At 41.2% G+C, this 17,564-nt stretch overlaps 1 protein-coding gene across 3 annotated transcripts in view; it reads left to right on the plus strand.

The window, feature by feature from the left end:
* Positions 1-1,812: 1,812 nt before the first annotated feature.
* The window catches only part of GRAMD1B (GRAM domain containing 1B), a 144,156-nt gene continuing 128,404 nt past the window's right edge, over positions 1,813-17,564 (plus strand). Inside the window, exon 1 of one of the 3 annotated variants that reach the window (XM_030023664.1) lies at positions 1,813-2,341. Coding sequence is in view for 1 of the 3 variants with exons in the window: in XM_030023654.1 (XP_029879514.1) it covers positions 2,316-2,341 (26 nt within the window). In the remaining 2 variants the exon portion in view is untranslated. The remainder of the gene's footprint in view (positions 2,342-17,564) is intronic. The other 2 variants (XM_030023663.2, XM_030023654.1) reach the window with 2 other exon arrangements.

Raw genomic sequence — 17,564 nt, forward strand, 5'->3', positions numbered from 1 at the left:
AGTGGCTTTTGGCTCTGTGCTCACTTGTATGTAGCAAGGAATGTAGGCAAAACAGTTTCCTCAGTAAAAGGTCAAGGGATGGGGTGATATTTTGTGGACTGCTAGTACTTTATGCTGTGATGGGCTTAAACGCTGGCTGTGCTCCCAAGAGAAGGCAAACTTGCAGGAAGAAGTTCTTTGAGCAAATCTTCTTGCTTAACATCTAGAGAAAAGCAGTTAACTGAAGTCGTTGTGAGGTGGCTGTGTTGCTTGTTAACTGCTACCACGTATATAAATGTTGCTACAACCCAGTGGTAATCATAGCAGTGGTGCATCTTAGCACGTATAATGCTGCTATTCTGTATTAGATCAGAACAATGTGTAAGTTGTACCCTCTGTGAAGGGAGACTTTCCTACTGGGAATTAGGGAAGACTGCCTTTTCCACTTGAAGGAATTGGGAGATGTCAGTTTTTGCTTTTACTTGCTCTGTACATGCTACTGTGTACATGAGCCAAGTACTCTAGCAGCACAGTGTGGGTCATGCTGAATAGGCTAATGCACCCTGCTGCTCTGTCTCTGTTTAGATTGCATCTGCTATCCAAGATAACCTGGATATCTGTACTGCAGTGTAGACAAACCTTTAGTCCCTGACTGTGGTTTTGTCTGGCTGCTGCGATGCTCCTTTATGCTTGATAAGGTTGTTCTCTACAAGACTACTTGCTCTTTGGCTACAGTCTTTCACATCCTTGCAAAATGTGATTGCACCCAGTCACATGCCCTCACAGGAATTAAAGAACAAACACAAGTTTGCCAATGTCTGACTTAAAACTACGATAGGAAGGCTGAGGTTTGTGTTGAGAACAAATGGTATAGAAGAAGCCCTGAATTAGACTGTCTTGGGTGGGGGAAGGGTGTTGGAGATGGCTGGGGTTTGTTTTGTGGAGGTTTTTTGGTAATCTGCTGCCTACACCATGTGCTCGAAGCTACATCTTGTTTCTCTGACCACGGTCTATTTGCAGTGTGTGTTTGGTTCTGACTAAACGTCTTTGGTGAAATGTGCTGCTCCTTTCAGTTTTTTCTTTCTCTGATTAGGGTGGGTCACGTCAACCTGCTAAAAACCAGTCCACCAGCTTTCTCTGACATGCATTGTACAAGTCAGTCTGTCCCCTGAGACTTGTCAACCGCAGAATGGTATCTAGTGTTTCTGTCAGAACTGGAAGTCTTAGGTGCCGTACTGAACTGTGGTAAAAAGTAGGCCCAGATATCGGTCTCAGGCTACATGATGGATTTTGACTTGATTGCTGTTAATGCAATCTTGGTGTCCAAATCCCTAGGGCATGTTTTTAAGGAAGGAAAACTTAGTCTGTGGTCACTGAATTAAGACAATGTGCAAAAGCAGTGTAATCATGGTCAGGAAGAGAGGATCACATCAAAGCTGTGAGCTTGTTTTGACAGAGAGGAGTGGTATTCTCTACTCAAAGTGGCTTAATGCTGAACAAACCTGATTACCCATTAACCTGCTCTAGCTCAGTACGTGTGTCTTCTGTATATCACTCTTGTCTGGTATATATAACCCTAGTGCCCTAACCTCTCTGACTCTGGGAACAAATAAATACTTAAACTCCCCAAGAACTGTATTGCTGCAGATGGTGGGGACAGATGCACAAAACCTCTGACCCTCTCTAAATCCGTCTGTAAATGGAGGAAGTATAAATATTTGGACCACTCCACTGTAGGATTGAGGCGGCTTTCTTTCCACCTCCAGCACTGTGTGTTTGGTAACAATGTGGGATTCAGTAGGCACCCTCTTTCCATAGCAGACCCTTGCTCTGCTGATAATGGGTTTTGTTTGTACCTTCCACGTCTGCAGCTCTTTTTTGGGGGGGTTGTTGGTTTGGCAGCTTCTTGTCATTCCTTTAAATCTCTCTTTTAGATTACGTTGCAAAATTCCACCTGATGTGGAAGAGTGGTTTCTCCAGGAGTGGCTCTGAGGGGATGGATTGGAAAGCACAGGGAAAGGAAAGATGCCTTAAGAGAGCTCCTGCTTCCTGCCCTGCAGCCAGAAGAGGGTTAACACGGCGCACAGCTCCTGTGCAGGCAGTGTGTGCACTTGGCAGCGAGAGATGTGCTACAGTATGAGAGGAGTGGAGCAGCTCTCTCTTCGCTTTGCCGGCTGTCAGACTGACCTTCCATCTCCGGAGCTGGTGTCCGGCTCGCATTGAAGGGTCCCCGCCTCCCAAGCCTGCATCCCGCCTCTCCGGAATGGGATCTTCCCCTCTTGGCACGGCGGCGTCTGACCCGGGCATGCTGCTGTGAGGCGCTGGCTGGCTGATGAATGAGTGTCCCTCCAAGCAGAGCCAGGTAAGACAGCCTTACTCTTGTTCCCCTTCCAGCCGGGAGTCGGTGGCAATACTGTAGGCACTGGGTTTTGATGGTCGGTGGGAAGCCAGGCAGGTACATGATGGTGCTTGTCTCTTAGCATGGAATAAAAAGTACAAGTCTTTGAGGACACGGTTGTACTGTCCTCTCTGGAGGTGTCTATGAGGGGACTTTCATCGTCTTGTCAGCTATGTTCCCTATTTGAAGCACTGAAGTTACTGCAAGTCAATAGTAAAGCTATTAACATGGACTGTTGAAAAGGCTGTGATGGGAAAGATCAGCTTGTATTTTTGGAGCGATAAGAAATTCCGTTACTCTTCACTTGTTTGATTTCACAAGATTTAAATGTCTTCGAGACAGGTCTTTTAGAGTCACAGTATTAAAATACTACACACCATGCAAGAATAGAAGGCATGTGTCTTTTCACGCAGGAAGGATGCTGTGTTCAAATAACTGTATACATAATAACATAGTATTTTGTGGACCTCCTGGATATTGCAAAACACTTGTGCAGACAGTGCTTCAATTTTAAAAGCAAGCTTTTTGCTCTGTTCTCATAGCTCGTAATTCAGTGGGGTTTTTTCCTCTAATTTCTTAGTTCCTTTTTTTCTTTTTTTTTTTTTTTCCTTTTGAAAAAGAGCTTTTAGCTCTGTCAACGCATTCCTGGCTTGCACACTTAAGCGATTGCCTTGGAAATAGCATGCTAAATGTGAGTTAGTAGGCTAGTGAGCACAGCATGTTAGTCTAGCCTTCTCATTTGAGTTGTCAGAAAAACTATTGCAACAAATTAATATCAGTCTGACCACACTTTTCATAGCTAGTTGTCTATGTGCCTTTAGAATGAACTTAAACAAGGCTCCTTGAATGTCTTATATAATTCATATATATACACCTATACATATGGCAGGAGGCATTACTTAGTGCAGTAAAAGAACAGAGTTGCCAGAAATCCTTGGCTGGAGCGTGGGCTGAGCTAGGCGAGGATTTTGACCACACATTGATTATTCTGTGAATACACTCAGCTCATAAAATGTATACGCACCTAATCTTATTAATAGTGATCCTTCTCAGAAGCAGGCATTAGGCCTTAAATAAAAGATGACACTGTTAATCTTGGTTGTTAGCTGGTTGTGATCCTCTGAATGTTTGACAGAGAACATTTATAAACTGTTGGCCCTGTATGTTTACATGTATAGAGTGAATGCAGATATGGCAAACTTCATAAGCCACTGGAATTCTGATACAAATGTCAAACAGAAAGAAAAAAGCAGGTGAAAGTCTGACTTAAGGTCTCGGAAGCATTCCCCCTTTTTTTTGTTTTTGTTTAGTCTTCACAGCTACTTCGTGTCCTGTTGCTTATAGCAATTGCAAGCATGTAAACCAGAATGAAAGAATACTATGGTTTGTGACCAGAGCTGATCTGCTTGTCTTTCATTTATCTAATAACAAAATGTTGTATCATGTGATATAAAATTCATTGTGCTTGTGTGCATGTTTCATGAAAATGTCCTGAAGCAAATAGGGGAAAAGAAGTTTAAGGTCCATATGGAGAGATCAGGTGCTGTTACCATTGTCTGCTTTTGACCTTGCCCATATAAGAAGCCTGAAACAATTGGGTAAATGTTAAATAAGAGATTTGTTACAGAATTATGACTTTTCTTATATTAAAGAATGACTGTGATTTGGATCTTGCTTTATCTGGATTAGATGACCTCTGAATCGTTCTTGTTTCTTTTCCTTTGCAAACCATATTCAGTGAATACTAGTGACAAGACTGGAGCTCAGGTCTTGGAAAACCAAAAGCTTAAGGCTTGAAGCTCCTGTTGCCTTTTTACTCCTTAAGCATGGAAGCAGGGGAGTGAATACTTCAATCTTTGGCCTCTCCTGGAAAGAACGTGGTCTCTTAGCACTTTATAGCATCAGTTTTCTTTTGTGAATGTAGGTGTTTATTACTCAAATTCATCTGGCAATTTATCAATTACTTGCTAGGAAGCCAAAGATCAAGGGGTCCTAGGCAAAAGAATCTTAGGAGGGAACACAATTAGAACTTTGCCTTAACGATGCTCTTGAGGGTCAGCAGCAGCTAAGAATGTGCACTACTTAAGTACAAAATATTGCTGTAGGTAACATTCCCTGGCTACCTTGGAATAATCCATGTGTCCTGAAGAAATGTCTGGTAGAGTTTCTCCATTTTTGACATGGCCCTTGCTATGGAAAAGGGAGAATCCTGTTGTCAGCCATTAGTACTGTTACCCTGGGGCAACAACAGTCAATTGCATCTGCCATTGGACCTAGCCCGTGTCCCAGCTGTGAAACGGAGTGCTGGTGAAGTCTTGGGAGAGATGGTGGCATAAATTATTGGGCTAAGAGGAAAAGGGAGGCCTGTGCAATGGCATAGAAATGTCTGTATGTGACAGCAGTGGGGAGAAGAACCTTGAAGAGAGGTGGGAAATGGTAAACTTCTTGGGAGTGTACGGGCTTTAAGTCACCCCTCCCCCCCTTCAAACACCATGCCTTACTGTTGGCTTAAAGTGTCTCTTATTTAAATTTCACAAAGGAAAAAGGATTCTGCTTATTCAGTTGAGAAGCAAGAGTGTTTTTTTGACCTCGATGATCAGTACAAGCTGGAATACGTACCATGTATAACAAATGATTTCTAGAGTGAAGAGGTATTTATGGAAAGGCCGTGCATGCTGCCAAAGGGCAGAATACGCATGATTCTGATTACCTTGCATCTTGAAAATATTCTGAATCTTGGAGGAGACTATCATTCCCAGGAAGAAAATGAAGCAAGTAAAGCGCAACACCTGACAGGGAATAATCTTATTGTGCATTTGGCTAAACTTTCGATGAAGTTTCCATTTATAAAAGACAAAGAATTTATAGTTGGCTGTCTGGGAAATACTATGCTTGTAGTTAGACTGTAATGTGCCTGTATCAGAGATGAATTTGAGCAGTGAGTTTGAGAACTTGTTCAATTCTACATAGAACTACTGTTTACTATTTCTAAAGCATCTGTTGCTCTTTAATTACATGAATGCCTTCTAAATGTCTTATTTCATGTAACTATGACTATTCACACTCAACTCTTTGTTTGTTTGGGTTTTTTTTTTGCAAACAGACTTCTAAAGCCAAGCTTTTCTCTTGAACCAAATTTGATTTATACCATAAAGGATGAGGTCCTGGAGTTCTGGGCTCTTGGTTAAGGAAGAATCTTAAATTGATTTGGGGATGAGCAGTGACTTGAAACATCAATAGTAAAAGGCACTGTAGGACAAGAGAAGGGACAAAGCATAGTCTTACCTGACCTAAGGAACACAGTCATATTTTGATGTGCTTTCATGGCATGTTTTATTTTTTGATCCAAAAAATGAAATTGCCGATTATAACACTGTATCTTTGGCAATGTGTTTGTCTGGCATGCCTGTGGTTAGCATGTTCTTTTAGTGCATCGTGCTTAGTAAATGCTTCTATATGCATTGCTCTTGTGTGTTGCAGAGCAAGGTGCTGCCCCACTTTTCCTATTGTCACATTTGTCATGCATGCTGCAGTTGTGTCAACCTGTGAGCTATGTATATGTTCTCCTGATACTACATATTGATGCTCACTTGCCCTATGCACTTCATGTCTGTCCCAAGCTACTTAATGCAAAGGGCTGTGGTAGGCAAGTTTATTAGTAGTCTATTCTGGAAATACAGAGATCTCAGGTCTCAGAACAGAGTTGCATACTGCAATAAGTTTCTATGGTAATGAAATGCAAATCACTCTCCTGTGCTTCCATGCTCTGATAAGTGTTTATTGGGGATACAGGTGCAGGGTGAAGTTAAAGGCATAGTTTCAGTTTTCTAGTCTCTGAAATATCTTACTTCCTTATAGGAGATTAAGTCAGACAATATGCAAGTTCAACTGGATCAGGTGTGCATATGGTGAATTTCATTGCATTTCATATGTACAAATTAACAAGTGTGAAACTAACTGTCCCTGGTCTTTTGAAGGCCTTGGGTTTGTCTGCAGTCTAGCTATTCATGAAAGGCAGGATCAAGCCTGCTGTTCTTGGATGGCAGATGAGCAGTAAGTTCTATATTTTTAAACTTCTATTTAAAGATATAATGACAGGTTGGTTAGAGAGCTAGCATAGGACGCTTGGAGGCATGAGTTCTGTCCCTGCTCCACTGTAGACTTCTGGAGGGGACAGTAAGTAGGTCATTTAAGGTCAGCCATTTTATGGGTATGCTGGTGTTGATTTTGTTGGTATCTGAGTGTTGAAATACTGTTGAATGAGTGTGAGCTGTGCTGGCCCTCAGCCTCTGGCAAGGAGGATGCCAGCATCACCCTAGAGGATGTTGTAAAATGATAAATACAGAAGAAATAGAAAAATGTTCTATAGCTGTAATGGGAACCAGATGAACAACTTAAGCAGTAGACTAGAGTTGTTATTGCTTCTAGACTAACACTACAGTTTTTCCTTTCCTCTGCTGTCCTCCAGACTGCTTAGGTTTGCTTCTTTCAGACACAGTCTCTTCTCTTGCTTGTGGTAACTATACTAATGACTGCCTCCGTGACCTCACATGTCCTGGACCCTTTTACTTAGCTTTGAATACTTTGAGAGCACTTGGTATGCCATTCCCATGTCTGGTTATGGGGTTTGGTTTGAAAACTTGATGTGAAACAAAATGGTAGCCCTGTTGCCTGTGGCAGAGCCTGCTGATGTTGTTCAATTTCAGAGAATCACTCTGTTATTGTTTCTGTTGCTTGTCAGCCTTGCACAGCAGTGCTGTGGATTTGTAAACATTTCCCTGCTGCTGTGGGGTGCTACACTAATGTTGCTGTGGGGTTTCTTGAGCCACTGAAGATGTATGCTGTATAATCAAAATGTGGCATTCTACCACTATAAGATTGCCAAAATATGGGTGGTGTCCTATGTAGTGCCTCCTGTCTCTAAACCAAGAATAGGTGTCATGCTTTTCAGCTGTGCTGTTCTGCAGCCTATCCAGTTCCTGTTGATCCACAGTCTTATTTCTGTTATCAGCTTTATGCTATTTCCAGCACTTCTCACACATGCCTACATCTTTCTGCATCCTTTTTCTACCCTCTCCTCTTCCCTTGGGTGTTTGGCAAGATGGACAGCAAGGAATTGGGCTTTTATAAGGATGATGATACTTTGCTTTCTAAAATAGTTTAAAATGGAGTGATTCCTGTGAGGGATTGAAAATGTCATGTTTCTGGCCATGTGTCTGTATCTGCTGCTGACAAGAAAAAATGTGGGGGTGGGGATAGAGGTGTTTCAGATCTGGCTGTAGCACATCTTGCCTTTTTTGCAGATGAGGCAGGAGTAATAGAGGAGAATGACCATGCTGTGTTCTAGCCTTGTAGCTCCCGTGTTTTGTGCTGTGGTGTGTTAGGCTTTTCTACAACATAAACCCAAATTCTGAACAGTTGCCCTGCATTTTTTCACCACCTCTTCCTTGTGAGATGAATGGATCGTAGTGCTGCTTGTGTCCTATGTGTACTACATTGGAAGGAGGAGGGATTGGAAATGCTATTTGGAGATAACTATGACTGTCTTCAGCCCTTATGTCTTATAAGAGAAGCTAATGTGAAAGAACAAGCTGTTGTCTCTGCCTGTGGTGTGACGCTTATTGCTGTGACACGTGATGCAGTAGAAAGGGCAGAGACCCGCAAGCTGTAGAACCTTGCTGCCCTCCTGCCCCCTTAAGCAAGGAGGGAACCCATCCAAAAAAGAACGGTTTACCTGATCTGACAGGCTTGGTTTTCAAGTTAATTGTATAAAATGTGGAACAGAGCATGTACAGGGAAGGAGGATGCAAATCCCCCTGTGCCTTGCTTGTCTAATGCTAAACTAACCAGGTAGTTCAGGTCCTGAAACTGTTTGTGCCATTCAGAGGGATGTTTGCTTTTGGTAGGACAGAGTACAGCTGGATAAGGAAATGGAACTAAAGGGTCAGTGTGCTGTTGCAGGCTGTAGTGCTGATTGAGTGTGAGATTTCTGCAGATTTCTCTTGCATTTCCATTTCTAACTAGGTCATTTACAGTAACCGTGCCTAGCTGGCAGGCCTGACAACTGCAGTATAGCCACATGTTTTCTCTATTCCAATTCTTACTTAAGGAATAAGGTATTTATTCTAAGCAGCTCTCGTGAAAATCTGCAGTGGGGGGTCAGGAAGAACAGAATTGGCATGCTTGCGGGTCCCAATGTATAAATTAGGTTATTTGATGATACCACAGGAGAAACTCACTCTTGGAACTGTGTTACTCTTTCTTACATTTTTAATTAACTCTGTGGCAGGGGAAGAGGACAACCAACCTCAAACATTAACAGATAATCTGTGTTGAAATAGAAGATTAATCAAGGGGCAGCTCTGGTGCACTGCTGAGATTGAGGTGAAACTGCAGAGTCCAGCTAATGACTTACTAGTTGGCTGAGGCCTGAGTCCCAGGAGAGAGCACTGTTGGGTTAATGTTGGTTTTTTGGGGTTTTTTTGTTTGTTTGTTTGGTTGGTTGTTATTGTTTTTTTTTTACCAAAATTATTTGTGATCTTTCAGCTTGCAGTGTTTGCTGGCAGAATGTTTTTAAGTACTAGAAAGGAAGGAAGATGGGCAAAGTGTATTTATTCCATCTGAAGTTCCTTGGAGCAGTTACTTCTATACCTGCAATTATCTATATGCAAGGCACCCAGCTGTGACCTTGGATTGCAGTTTCTAGAAACTACCACAGTACAACTAACTATTATAAGGGAGAGTGCAAGTTCAAATAAATGACTTTGCAAAAAGGCAGCTTCTTCTAGACTATATGTGAAACAGCCCACATAACAGCATCTAGCATGACAAAGGGCTAGGAAGATGGCCTTCAAAGATATCTCAAAGCATCATGTGCAAATATGCATGTATTTGTCATAAGCTTTTTAAAATGCAGGGAGATGTGCTGTGTCCTGAAAACAGTTCCTGTTGGAAACATCTGCTTAACTACTGTTATGTTTGTAGTATAGTAGATTTCCTTAAAACATGCCACTACCCTCAAGAAAATAGAGAACTGGCTTTACATCAGTGACTAGTCACGCATGGAACAAGACATGAATTTATCATGTATTTTAAAATGTTCTTGTGGAGAGTTAGAGACAGTGATCCTCTATCTTAAATTCACACCTTCTCAATCTGAATTATTATTTAAGCCTTGAGGTTGCTGATCAGGATACAGGTATTACTATGTTGTGATTTACAGATGCAGATCTGTTGGTCGAGCGTTTTCAAGTTTTAAAGGAGGATTTGCATTTCAAGGTACACAAAGTGAGTACTGCTCCTATGGCATCTGTGGATGCACCACTGTAAACGTTGTCTGGCTATGAAAACAGCTTGATCAAGTCTGATGTTGATATGTACATATCAAAGAGCACAATCCACTTTTTTACTTGCATGATACTATTAAGGGTATTCTTGGATGCATACTTTGAATACCAGTGCCTTGCACCCCAAGTTTGCATGACATTTTGTATGGTATGATTCTGGGAAAGTTGCGTCCAGCTAGCATTTTGTCATACAACCCACAACGTCTAAGCTACATGTGATGAGGTGTGCTTACTAGTGTGTTTTTGGTAGAGCTTAGGCAGGGTGAGACCTGGCACTGTAAAGTTGGTGTGATGAGATGCACAGAGTATCTGTGATTCTAAACATAGCTCTGTGCCCAGTAATTACTGCAAGCAGAGAAACAATCAGAAGCAAGTCCTAGGTTGCTCTGAAAACTTTTATTGTTAAATGCAACTCTAAGGGAATAAGACATACTGACAAATTCATCCAAGGAAGGCAAGCCTCATGCAGATTTCCTCCTCTTCTGCTGAGAGACTTAAGTGATGTATTTATGGCAAACAGAAATGAGAAATGCTACTTCTATCGCCTGGCCCCTGTCTGCCTGTTGTGTGTTCTCTTCCTTTGCTCAATTTTAGTTCCTGTCTCTTCAGCTGTCCTTTCTCTGAAGTCAGGCACACCTTTTCTCACATTTTCAATCTGTTTGGTCTGTATTTGCCTGCTAGATGCAAACCCATTTTGTGTTGCTAGTTTTAATCTTGCAACCTTAAATTCCAGGCAGAGAAATGAGAGCTCTGTTAGGCTTGGCCTGGATTAGCTATTGCCTTTCAGTGATGATGCTTTGCCCTAGCACTTCTTACATCTTATGGCCTCAATGTTTTTTATACTTTCTCTCCTCTACAGGTGAGGAAATGGGTGGAAAGAGAGAGCAAGTAATTTGTATAATGTCAGGCATGTATAAAGGTCAAGTTTTGAAAATAACTTGGGGATTCTCCTTTTTTTGATAGAACTTTGTGGCCATTGCTCATAAATGACTTGTAACTCCTTGTAGCTTCACATTAAGGTGTCCAGAACTACATTCTCTTTGCAGTATGTGCACTTTTGTTTGTGGACTCTCTTGGGTCACTTCCCTTGTAGGGTTCTTAAGCATTTAAAATGTTAAAAATGCCTATAGGTGATTTTCATAAACTTGCTGTGACATGCTCACAAAAAAGTCAGTTTAGTAATTCTTACCTGTCTTATTGTGAATTCTGAACTTTCAGTAAAATGGGAACAGAACTTGGGTATGCTGTAATGCCATCCTGAGTCTTCAGAGCATAAATACTAGAAGGGCCTAACTTCTTGACTGAAGAGCAAGAGGTTAATTGGATTAGTAGAGATAAAAATGAATAGCCTGGTGACAGTAGTGTGCTCAAAACCCCAAGCCAACCCAGGCAGGTTTACCAGCAGTCTTGCTGTAGAGAAGGTTTTAAGACGGATTCCTGATAATGCCACGTCAGTGATCATGCTTAGGACTTACAGATGCTCTGCTAAAAAATGGTCTTGAAACAGGACACCTGGAAAAGTGGGTCAGCAGGATGGAGAAAATCAGTGGCTTGTTCATTATGTCTATGTGATTGTTTGCTGTGATGTTTTCCATGGTTATGACTAGTGTAGCCCTAATAAAAGGCATGGGAAAGATGGCTTCTTTCCGTAATCGGTTCCACCCTTTGTGCTGGGAAATGATTACAGAATAATCTGTTTCTGATCACCGGGCTGGAAATCACAAACTGGTTTTTGGGTTGTTGGTGGTGGTTTTGGGGTTTTTTTTTAGGTTTTTTTTTGTTTGTTTATTTGGGGTTTTTTTGGTTTTTACGAAATGGCCCTAATCCTTCTTTGTGCCTCAACCCACACCCCTTGCCTACCTTTTCACCCTCAAGTTCAGCTGTGTTATGATGGAAAGAAACATGCACATAATTGTCTTGGTTCATTTTTATCCTGTTATTCCATGCTTCACACTCTGGAGACCTCTTTAAACAACTCTGTTGGCTGTGTGATGTTTTATCATGAGTCACTGCAGCTGTCATCCAGCCAAGAGGTATACATATAAACTTTTTATTCTAGCCTAGTTTATCAATTTCTCCTCTATTCTTCCTGACTTTTCTTTCTTCTGCCAGTGTTGTTCTCCCTTCTAATATTTAGCTTTTCCTGGCTCTGGGGTACCCAATAATTAACCAGTATTTTACACTTTGGTTTCAGTGTCTTATGAGTGGTTGGCAAGATAAAATCAGTGCGCTGGAAACCCAAGTTCCTTAGGCCAAGGGAATTTTTGTAGCCAAGTTGCTTGGTTCTGCCACATTTTCCACTTGGTGGCAAAGTTGGCCAGTTACCTATGATTGTGGGGGTTTTGTTTTGGTTTGTTTTGTTTTAAACTATAGAATCAGTTACCAAATTTGTGAGATCTTTTTCCTTGACTTTCATTTTAATCTCTCTGCTTTCTTTTACAGGATAGGGAAACCAATAGGTAACATTTGTCTTTAATCTCATCTGAACTGAACATCTGCTCTTCCTTCCCTTTGCCAGAGAAAGCTTTGGGGATCCAGGCTAGATAGAGGGGGGGAGAATCTAATTATTGTTGAAAGACTTACTTTCCCCTTTTGTGACAAGGGAGAGAAAGGGAAAAAAATGTGACTGGTGTATACAGAGGCTCTGGGCTACCTTGGTAGTCTGAGAGAAGCTCCTGATTTTATTTTAATGAGACTTTGGGGTACAAAGGCAACTCTATTGGATCCGTCACTTATCAAAGCTGGAAGAGAGCAAAATGGGTCAGTGTCCCTAAAGCTTTTAACTTTGAACTTCTGTGAGGCAGTCTGCTCTTCCGGACCGGCAATGTTTCAGCCTCTGCCCTGCTAGGAGATCACTTGATACTCATGTTTCTTGGCTGCTTCTGAGCTCTGTGTGCAGTGCTATATGGGCGTCTCAGATCTGGAAATGCTCTATCTCCATCTGCACTTAAGTGCTGCCCCTGAGCTAACAAGAGCTTAGCTCAGGGATGTTTGTGCTCCCTTTCCAAGCCCTTGCAATATTATGGCTAGAGTAAGCAGATCAGGCCAGCTGTATGTTTACTATTTGTGTAGGTAAGCTTTTTATCTCTTAATGTATCTTTAAGGAAGGGCCTATCTTTGAGTAGTTCAAATTTAAAGATGTGGGCCCCTAGCATCTACAGGAGCTCCTTGGCTCTAATGCTGCACAAATAACAGCGTTGTTCACGTGTAGATTTTATCCCTGTATATGTGATGGGGAAACAGACATGAGAAATTTTCTGGGGAACAGGAAACTTAACTGGAGCAGGAAATAAAAAATTAGCATTCTAATCTCAATATTAGTTTATATGCCAAACTGTTGTCTTTTTCAGTGAAGTATGTTTGGTGCCAGAGCACAGATGATATGGATTGCAGCTGGGGGACACAAAGCCAAGCTCCCCACTGCTCAATACTAGCTGATGCAGCTCTATGGAAATCAATAGAGCTGCTCCACTTTATGCCAGCTAAGAACTTTTGCCTGGAGTGATTTGCTTTTTAACGTGGTCCTGCAGGGCTGTCCATGTCACTGCAAGTCTGTGCTTTTATGTGGCCACATCTTTTCATTCATTCGTTTCCTTTGGCTGGTAATGGCAGAAACTGAGACTGAACAGAGTAGGCCAGGTGGCATTACTTGACAGTATTTCACTGGGTGTGAAGAACAAAATGCATGTAAGAGGAGCCTTCCAGAGAATAAGTTCTTTGGTTTTACTTTCTGCTGGCATTGCCATTGAGGGCAAAATTCTTTTTTAAACAGGTCTAGTGCTGTTCCCAAGCTGGCTATCTCCTTTTACTTGGCTTGTTGAAATGTCAATCAACACTAAACAAAGCTTTTTAAATTTGGATGTCAAAAGGGAGATGGCTTGAGATATCTCTAAACACTATTGAATACTCTGAGTTTAAATACTATGGAGTAGAAGGGTTAAAGTGGCTGTGGACCTCAGCACTATAAGGGCAACAGAAGAAACTTCTTGGATGTTTAAAACATGTTGTGAAGACCCTTTTGCTAAAGCTGATGTCACTAAGTACTGTGGCTCAAATTCCAGGCCCTTGAAAACCACTCCTCACCCAAATAGGGCACATTCACTGTTGCTCTGTTTATTTCTAATTGCAGATTAGTTTTTATCCACTTGTTACTGTGAGATTGTGCAGTGGCTGGTTTAATCTGCCTGTTTTTAAGTGGCAATTGAGTTCTGCAAGCAAGGGTTTTAGGCTAGCTTTGTAGCTTCCCTTTCCACCATTGATGACTCTCTTACAAAGTGTAGGAATCTAAGGAGTTTAAGGCCTGTCGTTCTTCTGTGATGTTTATTGATTCCCCCCCCCCCCCCCCCCCCCCCCCCCCCGGTACTCAGTGAAGGCTTAAATGAAATTATCCTGGGCTATAATTTAAATGTCAAGTGTAATTATTGCTGAAATGATCTGCTTACTAATGCCCTTCACTCTCTGGAGACATCTCTTCATCCTGAAGGGTAAACAGAAAATGAGATTGCTTGAGGCCAAAACCTGTAAGTCCTGTCGGCAAGAGAGCGTTTTCTCTTGCCCTCTTTGCAATGTGATGGAACTTTTATATAAGAACATGTAATTTATGATTAAAGGGACTATTAGGAGTAACTGAGTCTCTCTGATCTCTGGTGTAACTCTGAAAGAGAGCTGAAGTTAGCTCAGTGTAGGCTAGGGTTTATAGCAGCAATCTGGGAGTCACCATCTCCTGGGTTATGCCCTTCTGAAGATGGATGTTGGTGAGTGGCTGGATGATTCTGCACAGTTCTGCACTGTGTTCAGAGCAGATGCTTCTGGGGGTTTTTTTTTGCAACACAAGATTGCTTAAGAAAATTCACAAATTCGTATGTCTGTCCTATCCCTTGCTGCTGTGGCAGCTGTAAGACTACCAGCTCTGCTTCCTCAGTTTTAAAAAAAAACCCCGCTATTTATAAAACCTGTGAAATGGCTTTCACTTAATAAGCATATTTTAGTATCTTGTGTAACAGTACTCATGAATCTTATGGCGTATTGATGCAATGGAGCAGGATTCTGATGAAGTAGTTTAGCTGATTGCAAAACTGCCAGAAATTATTTGAAGCTGTTTTAAAAATGGGAATTGGGCATGTTCATTTGCTGCATGGGCTGGTAAGCATGATAACAGCAAAGAACATCTTGTCTTTAACCTCTGTGGTGGATAAAGTACAAGATGCTTGGGCTTGTGTCCATAAGAACTTTGACAAGTTGGCAGAGGCAGCTAAAGGTCACTTCAGTGACTGCTTCCATGAGCTGGGACTAAGAAAAGCTTCTGAAGGGGTCTGTTCCTTTAGGTATCCTTTTCATGGGTTTATGTATTGCTTTTCTTTTTCCATTGGCTTCTGGCTCCCTCCAGACTCAAGAGGGAGAAGAAAACAAATCACAGCAACATAGCAAATCCATGTTAATAGTTTTACTATGAGCATGCTCAAAGATATGTGCTGCATATGTGTTTAAATATGAAAATAAATGGGGTAGAGTTTTGTTGATGGCTGCTCTGAGTAACAGCTTGGTGTATTCAAATCCTAATGTGCTGCTTCCAAAATGTCATAAAATGTATGTGTAGCATTTGACTGTCTGTGTGCCATCTGTGTGTTTGCTAGTAAAGCTCTGAATAACTTGTTAATTGTTACTGTATGTTGTTCCTTTCTTTAGCACCTTTGGATCATAAGCAGAATTCCTGAGATGGTATTTTTTTTCTTAAGGGTTTAATTCAGCTGATTTTTCTGTTTTACTGGAACTCTTATCTGAGGAGGAAATGAAGTCAGGAACTCCTACACCTACTTGAGTGTTTTGGATTAAGGAGGGATCCCATTAAAAAAAGCAAAAGGCCCCCACTAAAAGGGGCAGAGCTCAGCTTCTATATGCTGAGCAACAAAAGATCCAAGTTAATGCATCAGTATCAGACTAAAATAGAAGTAATGAAGTGATTTGAGGAGGGAAAGAGGGAGAGAACATAATGTAGGCAGTTTAGAGAAGATTACTTAAGAGTAGAACAAATAAACACTCAAGTAGTCCGTCAAGGTAATTCTGTTCAGTGGTAGTAGTAAATCTGTTAGAAAGGCACCCCTGAACGATGGCTGCTTTTTTGGTTTGAATTTTGCTTAAGTTACTGCAAAACTGTGGACAATGTCCAACTGCCTGTAGTTCTAAACTGCTATCTTCATCATGATAACGGATATAATTCTGCAACTGAGATGCTACAAACAGGCTATAAAGTCATATTCTCCCATTATGGGAACACTTGAATTGTAATGCTAGCAAGGAATATGAGTAACAAAATTATGAATTTGGAAGAAAATAGGGAATTTACCATTGGGCACTTGGGTGGGTTTCAGCTGTCATAGTATTGGCTGGAAGATGCAGTTAAGGGATACAAATTCTGTACTTTTGAGACTGGGAGGAAAAAAATTTTGTGTATATATTTCTTTCCATAGAAAATACTGGTAGATGTTATTTGAAGATAGCATCTTGCCCGAGGCCCCCTCCAATGCTTAGCCCCTGAGTGTTGCACTATATACTGAATTTTACATTTGTGAAGATTTACTTCTACATAGACAACATAAGCACCTTCTTAATATCTTAAATTTTCAGAACGGGCTAGGCATAAATACTTGGGAGAAGAATATTCTATGCTGAGGATTGGGGCAGAGTAAGCAGTACTTCTTTAGCTGTTGTCTTATTCTTGGCTGTTTAAAGCCACTTAATGGCTTGAGTATTGTAAGTTCTGGGAAAAATGGAAAGGAATTGGTAGGTAAAGTTCAGACAAGCCAAAGAACCTGAAATGTTTCACCAGGGAGATCTGCAATGTAAATTCCCTGTAAGTTTAGGACTACAGGTGTGTGCACAGTTTTCTCAGGTGTAACTGAGGCTGTGACACATGTTAAAAAAAAAAAAAACTTATACCTCCTTGTGAATAAAATGGAGCATTAGCTTTATGACACGGGCTGGACAGCTTCATCAGGTCTTCAATGCAAACCAAATTTAAAAGACAACAAAATGAAACACCCCTGTGACATCCTACTGGTATTTTTAGTCATTGCTACTTGGGATATTTTGACCACGTGTTGTCCATGTGGGTGGCTTGCTTCTGAATTAAAGCAGCACCCAGGCAGATATCCCAATCCACTTATTGCACCCCAGTAAATGGATGCTTCTACATGAGTATTTTAGTGTGGATCAGAAATATATTTTTGAATCCAAACTTCCAATCTGACTCGGTGTGCATCACAGAGCATGCTATTTACATAGCCTGGATTGCTTTCAGATGAAGCTAAATTGTAAGATGTACTCCTTACCATTGAAGTGCATTCAATCCACAAAAACAGATTGAGGGAAAAAAAAAATTTGCATTTGGAATGTTGTCAGGTCCTCAGTACCAACTGTTTTCAGAGCTCTTTTCACCTGTGCTGCTTACTAGAGTGGATGCAGCCAGTGAAATAACCTGTGTAATGTAGTCTGTGTGAGGCGCTTCTGCAGGTATGTATCTGTCTTGTTCTCTCGTTGGTGTCTCACTGATTACTTTACTACAATTTTTCTTTGCCAAGAGAAGTAAAACATTTCCATAGAAGAAAACCATTTAATTTGTGATCCAAAGAAAACACAGAGTCTTGCATGAAGTCCATTTGGAGCTGAGGGGCAGCTTGTATTCCATGAAGTCAGACCCAAGTCTTCTTGCAAACATGTGCATTAAAGCTGTATAAATTAGCAAATGTGTGCTGGTATTCTTAAGGTCTTCCCTGATAAAGGAATAAAAAGGCTGCTGTAGGGGCAAAACTCTGAGAAATTCTAGTGATGATAGGCACTGGAAC

This window comes from Aquila chrysaetos, chromosome 8, assembly GCF_900496995.4.
Source record: "Aquila chrysaetos chrysaetos chromosome 8, bAquChr1.4, whole genome shotgun sequence".
In the NCBI taxonomy this organism is placed as follows: domain Eukaryota; kingdom Metazoa; phylum Chordata; class Aves; order Accipitriformes; family Accipitridae; genus Aquila; species Aquila chrysaetos.